Source organism: Macadamia integrifolia, chromosome 9, assembly GCF_013358625.1.
Source record: "Macadamia integrifolia cultivar HAES 741 chromosome 9, SCU_Mint_v3, whole genome shotgun sequence".
Taxonomy (NCBI): domain Eukaryota; kingdom Viridiplantae; phylum Streptophyta; class Magnoliopsida; order Proteales; family Proteaceae; genus Macadamia; species Macadamia integrifolia.
Window position 1 is genome coordinate 20,378,681 of NC_056565.1, and position 17,348 is coordinate 20,396,028.

Genomic DNA, 17,348 nt, shown 5'->3' on the forward strand with positions numbered 1-17,348 from the left:
AACAATAAGTCCTCTAATCCAGATCCTTAGTTTTTTTCTTTATGTTACAAAATCGATTCTTAGTTTTTTTCCTTATGTTACAAAATCGAATACTGTTGGGGTATAGTCGATAGCATTTGCTCGATTTTATGCGTATCTTTACTATCTCTCAAAAACAAGCTATTTCTATCATGTATAACAAATGCAATGTAGAAGGTAAGAGTTTATGATCATTGCAATATCTTACCCACTTCGGATAAGTAAAATCATTATTAGTGAAGTTTGGAACCATTTTTCTAATGAACTATAGTGTATGGTGCAGCACGAAGCAAGGTGAAAGTAGACGCTAAGGCTGTGTTTGTTAGCCAAGAGAAAGAAAAGAAAAAATTGTACTTTCTTCTTAGTTTAAGATTTTTTTTTTTAACATCCTAAAGAACTTCTCAAGGGGACTTTACTCACACACACAAGAGGGGAGGGAGGAGGATGATAGGAAAGGGGGGGAATGTAATAGGAGTTGATCCTTAGACCACAAACCTAGCACCTGCTCTACAAGCATAAGTTGCAACCTGCACTATGCATTGGATTCACGGTTTAAGACAAGAACTTATCTTTGTGCTTGGTATGTTCTAATCCAAGAGAGGATTCAATTTTTGAATTTCAAAATTCTCATTGGGAATTAGGAAATTTTCTTTTACTCCCAAAAAGACAATCTTACACAAACACACACACACACACACACACACACACACACATATATATATATATATATTTTCTCACCATTTCATTTCTTTTCTTTTCATTTCTTTTCGATAATATTTTTTCTTTTCTTTTCTTCTCTTCTCTTCTTGGCTGCCAAACATAGCCTAGGGGGCTACTTCAATGGAAAAGGTAGCATTGCTGTTGGCTAGTGAATCCTTCGAAGTCGGAGTCTGGACAAGTTTCAAGGACTTGGGGTATTTAACTCCTAAGCAAGAAGATTGGGTTTGGCTTTCGGAGTGTCAAGTGGTAAATATTGAAGTCCTCTAATTCATGTATTGCCAAATGCAAATAGTGAAGCGTTGTACTCACTAGGCAAAATGATGTATTATAGGACCTTTGTTCTTGTATGATGATTTTTTTTTATGATAATGAAAAAATGATGCTCCATGGTAGTGATCATAGCCCCCATACGGGAAGCGACACTTCCACAGGACCAATGGATGATACTGGGGCATGCCAAGACTCAACCCACAACCAGCCGACTCGAGAACAAAGTGTAGGAAATTTGATATCAGGAAAAATAAATAAATAAATGGAAAACCAAATTTTTAAAAATAACGATTAAATATGTTTGTTTTTTTGGTAAAAACTAAATTATAACTTTCAAATTATTTGACTTTTACATCGTATCAGTCGTCTTTGGTCTACGATTCACACATCAAGAGAATGGGAAAGTCTCCATCTTGTTCAAATGAAAGATGTTGAAACATTAAGTAATTTAACAAGAATGATCTATATAGAAAGCCAAGTAGAATATTTATTCTTTAGTATCTCTTCAACATATCTATGAGACTGATTGAATGCTTTAGTGTAAATCTAAACTCATTTTCCTCCATTAGAATCCACACATTCCTACTATTTACTGGACGACCAATTGATCTGTTGTAACCAAAACCATTTAATTGGTTAATCCTGCTAGGCAATTCCAAATTTCTATTGAGAAAAGAGGGGTAACTTTCCCCAAAGTATAACATTTAGTACTCTATTGATGTCACAATCATAACTAGCCAGCCTGCTTAGCTACTTCTACTAAAATCAAGGAAAAATGCAACCTATGAATCAACATGAGAAAGAGAAAAAAAAAACAAAACGAGTAGAGAGGAAGTAAAGAAAAAAAAAGATGTCAAACATCTGTTAAGATAAATGATGATACAATCATAACATAGGCTAAAAGGAAAAATATAGCTATTTGAATGAAGAACTTCGGATTTTCTCTCATGTTTGGTGATGTAACCGCTCTGCCAACCATAAGACATTTATTTTGTAAGCATTTGAAAACAATATAAGAGAAATTATACGATTACGGTCTACAGAATGAAGGTACTTGCCTTGCAATGCGCTGAGAAAGTCGTAAGAAGGGCAGACTCTGAAGGAAGACTATGCCTGGTCCAGTTAAAACGGCCGTAACTAGGTTGTCACCCTGCAAGATGGCATTTAAACCATATATCACAGGTGAGCCAGATAAATTGGATACAATTATGGACATTGCTAAATGCTAAAAAACACATTTACAGAGGATGCCAGACACTGGAGGCTACATAGTGTGACATGTTCTTTTAAAATATGAAGCCAAATTTACTCCCCTAATAATAGTCCTGAGCTTGAGACTGAAGCTCATTTTGTTGACTAGCTGCATAGCGATCACAAGGTTGAACAGTCGAATCCAGATGAGTTTAGAAGATTTAAATAATTCAGATGGGTCGAACCCAATAAAACTAAGCAATGCGGGCATTTACAAGAACCTAGGTCACTATCAACCAGAACTAGTTAATAAAATCAAGTGACAATTTTTCTACAACAGAATAACCTCTGCCATTAAAGCATTGGTTGAATTATACGAGTGGCTAAGAATAGTCACCTCAAACCGACAGAAATCAACTAGGATACCTGGATTCTTTTGCAAATAAAAGTGTCCATATGTACATGATGGGTAATGCCTAATCTGGAATATGACCCAAGTTTAGGTTGGGAGTAGCAAAACCAAACCGAGAAAAACGACGATGTTGGTTTTTATAAAAAAAAAATTACCAACCCCACTCCCCCAATACAATATAGGAATAGGACTAATTCTCAGAAAATTGGAAACAGCCTCTCCTGTGAGGAAGGGGGTAAGGCTGTGTACATTTGCCCCCTCACAGACCCTGCAGTAGCGGGAGCCTCGTGCACTGGGTTGCTCTTTTTAGTAATTCTCAGAAAACTTATAAGGCCAATATAAAATGAACAACTGTACTATCAAAACTGAGCATGAGTGCACCAGAAAACTACCATATCCCCATAATTTGACAAATAGAAGACAGGAACAGAAGCTAACAGGAACTAAGACATGTATTGATATCTCAAGTTATAACTGAAAACAATGGCATGAAATATCTAGGAATAAGATGAGGTGGTGTTTAGGAAAAAAATGTGAAGGGGAAGGGAAAGGGGGAGAAGGTGGTGGGAGAAAATTATTAAACATGAGAAATCAACTCACCCCAAAGACCACCCGCCTTATGGGACCGGAGTATTTTACTTGGAAATTGATGGAAGCTGTCATGGCAACAATGCAAGAGGCATCGACGATGAGTACTTCCCCCACGTCAAGATTTTTCTGTACAACTAGCATGGAAGGGAGTCCCCAAGATCAACCAAGGTTAGTCCGAGAAGAAGCATATAAAAAATAGAGAATTTATTAAAACTTAAAAGGTAGGTAGATATGCAGTTTGGAGGTTTAAAAGCAGCAATATAATCTAATGAAAGCAACTGAGATTAGACGAAGCTGAGCAAGAATTCTGAGCTTCAGGGTCCCGCAAATTTTATTTTATTTATTTATTTATTATTATTTATTTATTTATTTATTTATTTTTATTTTTTATTTTTTAATTATGATTGACCGGTCTTTGAAGCATAATATGAGGAAGGCAAAAGCCCAAGTTTACCAACATGTTAAGTGTAGCAGAGTATAGAAACCTCCACCCTTGTTATGTTTATTAGAAATTTAGGAATGTGTTTTCATGTTATCTGAAAACATAAAGGAAATTAATGAAATCGACTGATTAGTTAACTCCAAGTTGGATTTTTTTCAGCTACTGTGAACAATAGAAGAACTACAGATGACATTAAATACTACAGCAAAATTTATTTAAAGTAATCATGTTTGTGTAAGCCAATCACTGCAATTGGAAACTAAGGGCTTGAAGAGAGTGCGGATGACAATAAAGTTTACATGCAAGCTGGACGTATATAATGACCTGAAAATCTCCCTGACAATTGACAACCTTGCAAATTGGGACAGAAAGCAGGCATGGCCATTTTCCATGCAGCTTTCAAGCTCCAACTTACATATTTTGGAATATCAAACATCCCAAGTTTGGAAAATCTCAGGAACAGAACTTCAACCGGGAACCATCGCAACAAGGACCAAACTCTTCCTACAGTCTCCAGATCAAATTCTGGCAACTGTTACACCCAACACTATAACTGGACCTTATTCTTGCACGAAAAGTACAGAGTCCCTGGCAAAGTTGATATAGTATATCAGCATATACAGCTTTTCCGTTTTATTGAACACATTTTGAGCATAAAGACAAGCATACATCAAAATACAAATCTACGATATATTAAGGGACTGAATCTGAACTCTCCAATGAGAAGTTCAGGAAACAATCCCTATCCCAGATATTTATTAATCTGGTCTCATAATCTGAAGAAAATATTTTCGAGAATTCCAAGTAGTGCATTCATCCTGCTCTATGAATTGCAGATGCGCAAAGAGATCACAAGTTGTCCAGAAAATAGCATCATAATCCCAACATATAATTCATCATTTCAGTTGGACAGTAAGGGGGGTAAAGGCAAGCGTAAAGGCAAGCATAGTTCTCCCGCCAAAGTCTTTCAGCAGTTCCCCTTACTGATTATCAATTATCTTCTTGTCTCTCTCATTTATGCCCACAATCACTCAAAATTTACCAAATTTATGTCAAATTATAATACTTTTGTGCTTATTAGAATCAAAGAGTAAAGGTTAAAAGATAATGAATCAACAATGACTCCCAAATTGGCATAGGAGGCTTTCATCACAGCAACAGCAAGAATAGAACCATCAATTATTCAAAACTTTAACAAGAATAGAACCATCAATAAGCCAGATTCAGAACACCCCTAAGCGACCTTGAATGAATCACTACAACTAAGGGAAGGATGAATACCAGATCCACCAGCAATAATGAAGGCTAGCCCCTGGCCTGTCAGCTTCTGCCTCAAAATTCCCTGTCCATATATATAGGAAATCAAAAAAAGACAATGATAGCTCAACTAAAACAGTAGAGTGATGAAGTGATTGAATGGGAGAGAACAGAAAAATAAACATTTCAATGCAGATTAACATCCATTGTATGACTGCATTAATGACAACTATCAATGGCCTCACCTCTGCACCAGCCACAACATTACGGGCCCTATGATCAACTGCATTAGTGACCATTACATCATTGACAGAGCAAAGAAATGCATCTGGCTACAACAAGTTTTTTAAAGAAGTGAATTATAAGTCTGAAAAAGCAATAAAATGAGTACAGAAAAGAATGAAATATTTAAAATAGCCAAGAGGGAAAGAACTCTATCCAACTTCTTAGAATAAAAACAGCAGTGTGGATGAATCCACCCTACCTGGCACAGAATTTCTCCACCAAACTTTGCCAGGTCAATCTACAAATGAAGTGTAAAGTATGGCCAATGATGAGTACAGTTAGATAGATCCAAAATGTAAAATTTTGCATTAAATGGTAGGTATGGTTTCTGAATACAGACCGGAAGTATTCTAGCAAGTGAAGGCGCGGCAATTCCAACAAAGCCATCATTTGGACCAGGATTGAGGAGAACTATGCTAGTCACACTCTTTCCAAAAATCCATTGCAACATTCCTCCTTCATTTTCAGGGAGGTAAATGTTTTCCATCATAATAGATCCAGACGTGTAGCACATGGAACCTACAAAGTATTAATTACATCAAATGAACAGAGGTAGTCATGACCATTACCTTCACCTAGGATTGGGTGATTTACAGTCTGAGAGCGACAGAGCGTATGGATAGATAAAAGTTATAGCTAATTACTGTCTCATAAATGGAAGTATGTATAAACTTTCAAGAATTGAGTGACAAATTATACTAAATTCTAAATTGGTCATGCACAACAAGATGTCATAAAGTCTGGCAGAGTCCAACCGTTTTTGACTGCCCTGAGACACTGAAGACCTAAAAGGCTAGATCCATGGTGATGCAGATTAATTACCAAAATATGCTTGTTTTATTAGGAATAAGCCTAGGGTTGGGTTCCATACATGTTAGGCTTTTGATCCCATGTGTTTTGAGTGTAATAGACCACTTTTATGGGTCTAAAAGGGGGCTTTAAGATTGAGTACGGGATTACTAGTTAGTTTCCATTTTCATTAGTTTCCTTTCTAGTTGGGCTTGATTTGAGTTATATTTGTTTCCTTATGAGTCAAGTTATTAATTGAGTCAAGTCCTTAGTTGTTAGTTTCCTTTTTCAACTAGTTTCTAATTTCAGTTAGTTTCTAATTTCAGTTTTTAGTAGCTATTGTATTAGGAGAATATTTGGTTTCCTTTTTGAGGAACCTTCTATTTTGTAATTCCCTCCCCCATTAACATTATAAATAAAGAAGAGGGGGCTCCTAAAGGCCTAGATGATTTTGATAAAAAAATTAATGGTTGTTGCTATTGTCTTCTACATGGAGATTTGTCTTGTGTTTGATCAAGGCTGATGGAATTGGTGTTTGATCCAATTGACTCTCAGCGGTGTGAAGCATAAGAGGTCCTCTTCCTTAACTCATCTTCTTCTTCTCTCAACCACACAAAGTGTTATTGATCTGCTCAAGTTCTTACAGAGTATCCTGCAACATTGGGACTAGATTGACTTGTCAATCCTAGTTCTACATTAAGTGGTATCAGAGCAAATTTTCCTGCAATTTTCTAACCATGGCAAGTCACATCACCAATGCTGAGTTGCACAAATTGTATCGTGAGTTAGCCGAGAACCAACAGAATACTGATGCTAGGCTTGAGAGGACTGAAGCCAAGTTTGATAAGTTTATGGAAGAGATGATTGCCTTTATGAGGAGGTCCGACAAGCGAGCTGAAGAAGGATCCTCTACATTACCCCCTCAGCTCAACACTTTACGGATCGAAGACACACCTCAGAGGCAGCAATCTGATCTGGTTGTTCCCCAGGATGTTACCCGGCAATTTTCTGACAGAGATTATGGCATCAAAGTGGAGGTTCCTGAGTTCAGTGGTGAAAAGGGACCTGAGGAATTTCTTGACTGGCTTACCAAAGTGGAGAGAATTTTTGCGTATAAGTCTCTTCCAGACGTGAAGAAGTGTGAGCTCATCATCACCAAGTTTATTGGGTATGCATGTTCATGGTGGGATGATGTACTACATGCAAGGTTTGTCAGAAGACTTGGACCCGTTATCAATTGGGAGGTCATGAAGCAGATCCTGACTGAAAAATTTGTTCCCCTTAATTATGAAAAGGTAATGTTTCATAAATTACTTAACTTGCAACAAGGGAACAAAGATGTGGATTCTTACACCCTCGAATTCCACAAACTGTCTTCAAGGTGTCGGCTTCAGGAAACAGACCAGCAACGGATGATGCGATATATTAGTGGGTTAAGTACTGAGATTCGACTTGAGTTGGCTAACACTGATTTCAGGTCTGTTGATGTGGCAGCGGCTCATGCCAAGACAACTGAAGAGAAGTCCATTTATTGGAAGGGTATGCTCAAGACTTCTTCAGTTTATAAACCTCCACCGCGTATGGAGGAAAAGAAGCCTGAAGCTCGCAGAGTTGAAGAAAAAAATTCAGAGTTCAACAAGGATAGTGTTGGGGTGAAGAATATTATATGCCATAGTTGTGGCGAGAAGGGTCACTATTCCAACAAGTGTCCCAACAGGACTCGTTCTGTGAACGTAGCAGAGAAGCAGCCAACAGAGAAGAGTGACGATGAATCTCATTTATATCCTTATCCCCTCGAGGACAATGATATTATCGATGATGAAGATGAGGATGTAGAAGCTCATTCAGCTAGCCTTTCATCTTTTTCGAATAGACTAGTTGATAAGGCTCCTCTCTTCAGACAGAAGGGTACTCTCCTGCACGGCTCCGACCCTATTGATGTTCATGCAATTGTTGATACTGGGGCAGAAGCAAATTTTATATCTGTTGAATTTGTTCGAGCACACAACCTTCCACAGAAGCAGCTTTTCAAGAAGATTCACTTGCGAGGTTTTGGACCCACAGCTCGAGAAGAGGCCACTGCAGTTGTTCGAGTACATCTACAGTTTGGGCCACTACAGTACCATGTCACCTGCTTGGTCACCCCATTGGCGCACTGCGACATTCTTCTAGGGCGACCTTGGCAGCGACATGCAGGCATTCTCTATGATGGCGCACGGAACACTATAAAGGTGAAGCAAGGAGGTCGTATGTACTTAATGAGGCCACATGCATTATCAGACATGCCACGACGTCGACTGACTCCTGCTCCGGTGACACTTCAACCTACTCTCCCTCCTCTTGGAGTTATGCTCCCTTCTGTTTCGAGATATGTGCCACCTCATCGGCGAGCGATTTACAAGGGAATCTTAGGAGCACGACCTAACTCGACGGAGTCGAGTTCTTTTAAGACCGGGAGAGTTGATGCAGATTAATTACCAAAATAAGCTTGTTTTATTAGGAATAAGCCTAGGGTTGGGTTCCATACATGTTAGGCTTTTGATCCCATGTGTTTTGAGTGTAATAGACCACTTTTATGGGTCTAAAAAGGGGGCTCTAAGATTGAGTACGAAATTACTAGTTAGTTTCCATTTTCATTAGTTTCCTTTCTAGTTGGGCTTGATTTGAGTTATATTTGTTTCCTTATGAGTCAAGTTATTAATTGAGTCAAGTCCTTAGTTGTTAGTTTCCTTTTTCAACTAGTTTCTAATTTCAGTTAGTTTCTAATTTCAGTTTTTAGTAGCTATTGTATTAGGAGAATATTTGGTTTCCTTTTTGAGGAACCTTCTATTTTGTAATTCCCTCCCCCATTAACATTATAAATAAAGAAGAGGGGGCTCCTAAAGGCCTAGATGATTTTGATAAAAAAATTAATGGTTGTTGCTATTGTCTTCTACATGGAGATTTGTCTTGTGTTTGATCAAGGCTGATGGAATTGGTGTTTGATCCAATTGACTCTCAGCGGTGTGAAGCATAAGAGGTCCTCTTCCTTAACTCATCTTCTTCTTCTCTCAACCACACAAAGTGTTATTGATCTGCTCAAGTTCTTACAGAGTATCCTGCAACATTGGGACTAGATTGACTTGTCAATCCTAGTTCTACATTACATGGTCACACATAAGTCCAAGATCATTCCTTGAATTCTACCCATGTATTACCAATCTGATCTGGGGAGGCTGGCCAATACACTGTGAATTAGCTGATCAAGTGTGCAAAGAACCAATATTGTCCATGGATCGGTTGATACACTCTTATTCCAGATTGGATTGGTACAATCCTTATCCTACCCTTATCTGGATTACCTGATCTGGAATTCTGGATATATGCCTGATTTTCTATGCCAGGGCTTCAAGTTAATATCCGTTGCATTGAACCACTAAAGGGCACATTTCTGGTTTTTACAGTCACCATTATTTTGACAGCCGAAAGTATGTAGATGAACACCAATTTCTGATGACATATCAAGTGCTTTCCACTTTCCAGAGCATTACAGCAGGACGGATGACATTGGGTAGACTTACTGTGGAGGGGCATTGGCTGTCTGTCCTTTTTTTGGGTGGAGGTAGGGGGGATAAATGGCTAACTTGCATTGGGTTGAGGAGATTATCATGCCTCATCATGGTAGATCCATTTAGGGCATCCATATATATACTTCACTCTGTTAGATGCCTAGATCAACCAATGCTTATGTGAATCACCTAGCTAGGAAAAGAAGTGGCAACCTCACTGTATCCTGGCGAATCTATTCTCAAGTAACTGGATACAGGCTTTGCTTCCTTTCATGCATTTGTACTCTCCTTGCTTATTTATTGAAAGAGGGAGGGATTTATAAGTGATGCGTGTGCGTGCGTGCATGTGTGTTTGAGAGAGAAATCTGAAGACTGTAAGGTGCACACAAAATGACTAATAAGTAAAAACTCAATCCTAACTAAGTAACCACACGATTCGGTAAAGCATTTGGTTTTGCCAAAGTTCTCATGCAGTCATGCCAATGATAGAAAAACCATCGACATGGAGACTTACCAGGCTTTGCAATGACCTTCTCTTGCGGTTTTAACATTATCTGATCATGAAAGCATGAGGGTCACATACCGAATCTTAAGAGATCCATGAATCTAGCTATTAGAAAATTGAAATTAAATTTTTTATGAACCAAATACCTGAACGATCTGAGCTTCACCACCCAATATTTGAAAGGGTATAAGAGCTGATTGTGGGCTCTGCAATATATGATTGTCTCATCAGTTTATGATTTGTGAAGCACCCAGGATATTCACATAGTTAAACATCAATAATATGCTACTCAATGCACGATTTACTTGGAAGTATAATTGTAATAAAGTAATGATGTATAACATGCTCTGCCCATCTTCAATCCACATAGATGACTGTTTGCAACCTTGGCAACAGGCCAAGAGGGTTTCCCCCCCCCCCCCCCAAATTAAGACACTTTATCAAGAAGAAATAAACTTCAATGTGTGTGTGAAAGAGAGAGGGAAAGAAAGCTTCATTGCCAATATAAATGTTATCCCTCTTTTACATCATGTATTCGAGGATTTAAAAAGGTTGAAGAATTTTTGTGTGAGAAGCAATAGATAAATTAAGATGGATGGAAAGTACAGGTATAAGGCCACATATGGAAACGAACCAAAATCTCGACATAAATACAGTAACCCAAAACACCCAATTACAAATGTCCACAAAGACCTCCCAAAAAGGCACCACTATCCCTGCAAGGGAAAAGAATTCCCTGAGATCCACTCAGACCTTCCAACACCACCCTTGGCCAACTCATCTGCAGCAGATCTTGGCTTCTACACAAACAAGCAATTTTACTTGAGAAGCCAGAAGCTGAATGTGTCTAATAATATGGCTGCATCTCCACGTCCCTTCTGCTGAATGCCTTGCCAAAGCTGTAATGATAGCAGAGTCATCCTCCACAATGATATTATTGAAACCCTCTCTTAGTACCAACTCCAGGCCCATCTTCTTATTAATAACTCCAGCCCAATTTAAGAGAAAGCAATTCAGCTTTGCTGGAATTTACTTCTCCAAAGTACCAGAATATGCTTTTAGCATTCTCCTATAGATGATCTAACCAACCCATACAGGAATAAAATTATGAGCCATACCATGACATTATGCAAGAGAGTAATTGAAACCTGCCTGGGACAAAAATCTAAAAATTTGGATAATCGATTTGGTTATTCCAGGAAGATCAACTGCGGAAGCTATTTGTTTTCTCAGGAGAGTACTGGAAAGATATAGAGAATGTAAGAAGGATCTCCATATGGTCTTTATTAACTTAGAAAGAGCTTATGATGGAATCCCTGAAGATGTTAATTTGGCAAGTGTTAGAGAAGAAAAGTTTTCCAAGTTAATGTGTACATGGTTAAAGATATGTATAATGGTTAGTGACTAGTATAAAAATTGTGGAGGGGAGGGGCAAGGTAGTGAATTCCCATTTACAATTGGATTACATAAAGGATTATAGCTCTAACCTCGTATTTGTTTGTGTTAATCATAGCTGAGCTAACTAGAGACATTCAAGATTAGATCCCTTGGTGTATTTCTTTTTACTGATGATATTGTTTTAATGGATGAAACAAAAGCAGGGATAAATGCGAAGTTGGAAATATAGAGATCAACCTTCGAATAAAATATATTAAGATAAGTACAACAAAAGCAGAGTATATGGTATGTAACTTTATCAACAGTAGGACTAAAAGTGGGGTGGTAAAAATTGAAGATAACAAGATAGCGCAAAGTGAAAATTTTAGGTGCCTAAATTCAATCATAAGGAAAGGAGTAATAGAGGATGATGTTGCACAAAGAAGTAGAACATGGTGGATGAAATGGAGGGGGGTGTATTCGGAGTGTTGTGTGATCAATGTATTCCTTTAAAACTAAAAAGGAAAATTTAGACCAATTATACAACTGGAAATTATGCATGGTGTTGAATGTTGAGCAGTAAAGAAACAACATAAAAACAAATATAATGTAGCTGATATGAGGATGCTGAGATTGATAAGTGGCAAAATTATAACAGATAAAATTAGGAATGAACAAATTAGAGGACATAATTTAGGACTAACTTCAATATATGATAAGTTCCAAGAAAGTTGTTTTAAGTGGCACGAACATATGCAACAGAAGCCTTTGAATGCTCCAGTACAGAGGGGAGATGTGATTCAAACTGAAGGAGCTAAAAGAGCCAAGGGTAGTTATAAATTCCCTAGGAGACGTGGTAAGGAAAGACATGCATAGCTTATGACTAGTAACAAGTATGGATTTGAATAGATCTTATTGGAGAAAAGGATCCATGCAGCCAACCAAATTTAGTTGGGATAAGGTTGAGTTGAGTTGAGTTTAATTAAATATGATCCAACCAATCTCCCCAACCTCAAATGGACCCATTGATGGGTTTCTAGAAGCTAGAAACTAGGGTTTAAAAACTCAGTATAAACCAGAATCGAAGAGAATAAATAAGGACCAGAATTCAAGAATCAGTTATAAACAGTAATCTAGACCTTAGATTTGAACCTAGTTCCAATGGGTTACTCTCTTCAAGTATAGAAACAGAATCTCAAAGTTGAACTTGATCCAAGGGTCTAATCTAAAGTTTCAGAGGAATCCTACTTGAGATAGAACTTCCAAAACAAAAATCGATATCGGTAATTGGATGATTTCAAATCAGCACATATAATCACTCAGATTAGGTATCATTAACAAAATTCAGTACAGAAAATAAACAATAATCTGAGATACAATGGAAAACAGAATCTACTAATGGAAATTGTAAATCAGGAAATAAAACTAAGAAAACCCAATACTCCTAGTAACACTAGGAATCTGATGATCTGAGATCAGATTCAAAAATTGAAACCATAGATAGGTTCGGGGTAGAATCCAATAGAAACATGAAAGCAGAATTGAGTTAACAACAGCAACAAGTAAGAAACTGAAAGTTTTCATATTTATAGCATACATGAACTTAGGTTAAGAACTGACCTGTTGCAGGAATTAAACAGTCAAGAAGAAGAAGATATGACTTGAGATTCACACCTAAGCCCTGATCAGCATCCTACTGACCCACCTAGCCATCCCACCAGGCAACAACTGCATCCTACAGCCATTAATCTGAGTCTCACAGAGTATTGAGCAGAAAAGCCACACTTTATTCATAATAAAATCCGTACTCTTTAATGATTGGTTACAAAATTATATATAGACTCTCCAAATATGACTCATAACATGAGAAATATCCTAAACCAACTAGTAATCAAAAGTAGTAGTAATCAAACTGGCTACTTTATAGAGGGATAACAGACTTAAAACAACTCCTAAATTTACTAAAAATCCAACTGTTCGCAAATCCAGCCTAAACTAGGACACATAAACATAATCAAAACAGGAAAAGAAACTGAAAACAGAACGCTAGTTAAATAGAACTCCATAATTCCATAGTAAAGTAGGAATAGGATTCCCGGCGAGATTAAGATTCCTAGAGAAACTAGGAATTCTGAAAATCCTGAAACAACATGTTTTTCTTCTCTTGGCACTGCTGCTAGTGCCAAGGGGAGACTCCAAATCATCTAATCTCCTTCTTTTCGGAACATTGGAGCCGGCCACATGTCCCCATTCCAAGAAAAGGAATGTGGTAGGGAATCCTTTGAAATTGGTTCTTCTTCTTCTCTTGGCACTGCTGCTAGTGCCCCAAATGTTGCATCAACAGTGTCAGTAAAAGAGGAGCCATCAAATCTCAATTTTACATTACAAGCAGAAGGAGACCCCAAAACAGTCAAGTCTCCTTCTTTTTGGATCATCAGAACGGACCACATGTCCCCAACCCGAGAAAAGGAATGTGGTGGGTGATGCAGATTAATTACCAAAATAGGCTTATTTTATTAGGAATAAGCCTAGGGTTGGGTTCCATACATGTTAGGCTTTTGATCCCATGTGTTTTGAGTGTAATAGACCACTTTTATGGGTCTAAAAAGGGGGCTCTAAGATTGAGTACGGGATTACTAGTTAGTTTCCTTTCTAGTTGGGCTTGATTTGAGTTATATTTGTTTCCTTATGAGTCAAGTTATTAATTGAGTCAAGTCCTTAGTAGTTAATTTCCTTTTTCAACTAGTTTCTAATTTCAGTTAGTTTCTAATTTCAGTTTTTAGTAGCTATTGTATTAGGAGAATATCTGGTTTCCTTTTTGAGGAACCTTCTATTTTGTAATTCCCTCCCCCATTAACATTATAAATAAAGAAGAGGAGGCTCCTAAAGGCCTAGATGATTTAAGAAACAAATTAATGGTTGTTGCTATTGTCTTCTACATGGAGATTTGTCTTGTGTTTGATCAAGGCTGATGGAATTGGTGTTTGATCCAATTAACTCTCTGCGGTGTGAAGCACAAGAGGTTCTCTTCTAGTTATCTCCCTCTTTTCTTCCATACTCAAGGTGATCCAAATCTGATCTACTGTTATAGGTATTTAATTAAATCACTTTTCTCTCAATTCTGTCCAGAAAATCTTCATATTTTTCCTATTTGATCCCTTGCTGCCAGAAACACTTTCAGCCATCAGTTTGGGCTGAAATTTGGATCAAAGATAGGTCCTACCTGGGGAAGAACTCGACCCAAAGGGGAGCTCTTTCTGACCAGTGGTTTGAGAGATTTAAAAATTCTCCCTTTTCTTGTCTTTTAGTGACCTGTGACAAAGCAGAACTGAAATTGACAGATCTGGTTCAGTTCCTACTGTTCTCGTGGACTTTGGTTCATGGTATTAAGTTGATTTGGACCTATTTGAAGTCTTGTAAGCCCTTGTTATCGATCCTAATCTGATCGGAGAAACCCTAGTATTTGGTTCAATAGCTTCAACTGTTTCGGATCTGATTTCTCTTGTAATCTGATCTGTTGTGCTATTATCCTAATTTGACTTGTGTTTGTTCTTCGAGAGCATCCTGCTGTTTTGGGACTAGGTTGGTTTTGCCGATTCTAGTTCTACATTAGTGGGCAATCCTTTGAAATTGGGTTCCACCATTGCCCAGTGAACCACTTTCACTTTTCTTTGTAAAGACACATCTCTGATGAAAACTCATCCTGAAACCTCACATTCCTCTCTTCCCAAAATGCACCACAAAGTGTTAGTACAGTATCTCTCTATTAAAGAATCTTCCCCTAGTCCCAAAGGATCCAAGTGCCAAAACCATACAAGTCTCAGTCTCACTCTCACCACATCAAAGGGAAAGGGTGAATCTAGTTGAAAAACATACACAAAAAAAGTGATCCATGGATTCCCTCCTTGGACAAGATAAAAGGAGGGGGATAGGCAGTGTCCACCTCTCCTCAGCTGACAAGCATCCGCAGTTAGTACAATTTTGTGGGCTTTCTCCATCCTAGAGCCTTACATTTCAAAGGGATGTGAAAGAAAAAAACAGTCTACCTCCTTCAATCTGCACCACACAGTTCCTTTTTACCAATGAGTTTGTCAGACAACATGACTCTTAATGATTAAAACAACAAAAAATGCAATGATATAGGATATGTTTTTGAATTAAGAACATTTTCTGGCTAGGAAGGTAGCTTTTCTTCTTCTTTTTTGTTATTTTGGTTGGTTGGTTGGGGAGGAGGGTTGTGGCACTTGATAATAAGCAAAGCATTTCCATAATGTATGTCCATTTTAAATATCTTCAGTTGATTTTCTGTGAGCACAATCCTTTCCTCCAGCTCCATCTCCCTTCAACTCCCTCCAAAAATTTTACTCAAAAAGTTGATTTAAAGTAATCACAATTTAAAATTTTTATTTTTCCATTTTCCACCTTGGTAGAAAATAATAAATGCTCAATGACTTTTGCTGAATGTTCATCATATGAAGATTACTAAATCCTTGATAACTACCTTCACGGATATTCCATTTCGAATAAAACTAAATAGCTTCACTCTTCAACCTATATTTTTTTTTCCCTCGTTTTCCTTGATGAACAAAATTCATCCGCTGTATAAATTTTTAACCCGTATAGTCATACATGATGAAATTTCAGTCCTATGGGCTTCAAGCATGTGTGACGAAGATATCCAAAACTAAAGCAAGGAAATAAAAATAAACAGTTTGAGGGCCAAAAAAATAAAATGGACAATCAATTGTTCTTCCATAACACAAAAAATATTAAATTGTTATTGGGAGTGGGGAAAACCCAATGCTCAAGAGTGTGCACAATAATATGTAGAAAAACAAGAGAGTGAACAATGAGGGAATCATGATGATACAATATGGAAATCTTGGTATCCTTGACCAAGCTTCAAGTTCTTTTAAAATGAATGATCGAAGAAAGGCTTGACATTTGAAATCTTAAAGACGGCTATATGGTAGGATTAGTATACAAAATCAGTATTGGTAACTCGACATCTCCATCACACAGCAACATCTAGGTACGCCCCAACCAAAAGGAAATTACTACAACAAAAGTAAGACATGGTCACCCCAGCAAATGTCTGTAAATTAAAAACGATATGAAGGACTCGACTACGTTTTCACCAGCTTTAAAATTTCGATGCCTTATAATCGAACTGCAGAACAACGGGGACAGAGGAGAACCAAGCTAAACGAATTTAAAAATTTCCAACAAAATTGCTTATCATCTTATTACAATTGATTCGTCTTAGTGAATTGACATCAAACCACGAAAAATTCTCTCTTGATCTTTGTAAATACAGAATCGATCTAGCACAAAACCAAGGGAGAAAAACTGAAATTTGAAGACAAGGAGGGTGAACTATTTACCTCGTAAATGTAGGGCTGGAAAGGCGTAGAGAAGAAAGGTGCGGCCATGGCGATCAGAAAACCTTTCAACCATCAGACTATCAGAGATCGAAGTATCAGGAATCAAGAAGCCATTAGAAACTTGCAGAGACCTTGAGAGGTGCTTTTACATATCAGATCGAAGAAATAAAATTCAAATAAACATGAAACTCCGCCTGTAATTCTCCAATTGAGGGTAGGAACGTAGGAGGAGGATGGGACTTCTTACAGGATTCTTTCTGCCCACCGCGAAAAGGCGAAGACTATTTTATTTTTATGGGATTAAGTTCCAAAATTACCCTCATTGCTTCTAAAAATTTCCCGACTAATGTCCGACCGTTTAGGCCCAATATTTTTTTCCATAAATACCCCTTTTGTTGTGCTTCGATAAGCCATTAAGCCCCTGACTTTGGGAATGTTATCATGTAATTTGGTTGTCAAACAAGGTCTATTCTCAACCTCTTTGGTGTACGGTTCATGGGTTGATCTACACGTCAGCTACGAGATGCTGTGGCATGTTTTTATTGGTGAATGCTTGAAC

The 17,348-nt window shown here is 37.7% G+C and overlaps 1 protein-coding gene across 2 annotated transcripts; it reads right to left on the reverse strand.

Annotated features, from left to right (window-relative positions):
• Nucleotides 1-1,640: 1,640 nt before the first annotated feature.
• On the reverse strand, nucleotides 1,641-17,059 carry LOC122088029. 2 transcript variants are annotated; one of them, XM_042657168.1, is made up of 10 exons: nucleotides 16,790-17,059; nucleotides 10,175-10,234; nucleotides 10,038-10,077; nucleotides 5,527-5,705; nucleotides 5,386-5,424; nucleotides 5,147-5,233; nucleotides 4,926-4,986; nucleotides 3,212-3,336; nucleotides 2,067-2,158; nucleotides 1,641-1,976 (listed from the first exon to the last, which is right to left on the reverse strand). In XM_042657168.1, exons 1-10 carry the CDS (start codon nucleotides 16,835-16,837, stop codon nucleotides 1,862-1,864), a joined length of 846 nt encoding a protein of 281 aa, XP_042513102.1. In that variant the 5' UTR covers nucleotides 16,838-17,059; the 3' UTR covers nucleotides 1,641-1,861. The 2 variants fall into 2 exon arrangements, with proteins under 2 accessions (XP_042513102.1, XP_042513103.1); XM_042657169.1 differs by lacking the exon at nucleotides 16,790-17,059 and adding an exon at nucleotides 13,026-13,133.
• Nucleotides 17,060-17,348: the final 289 nt, after the last annotated feature.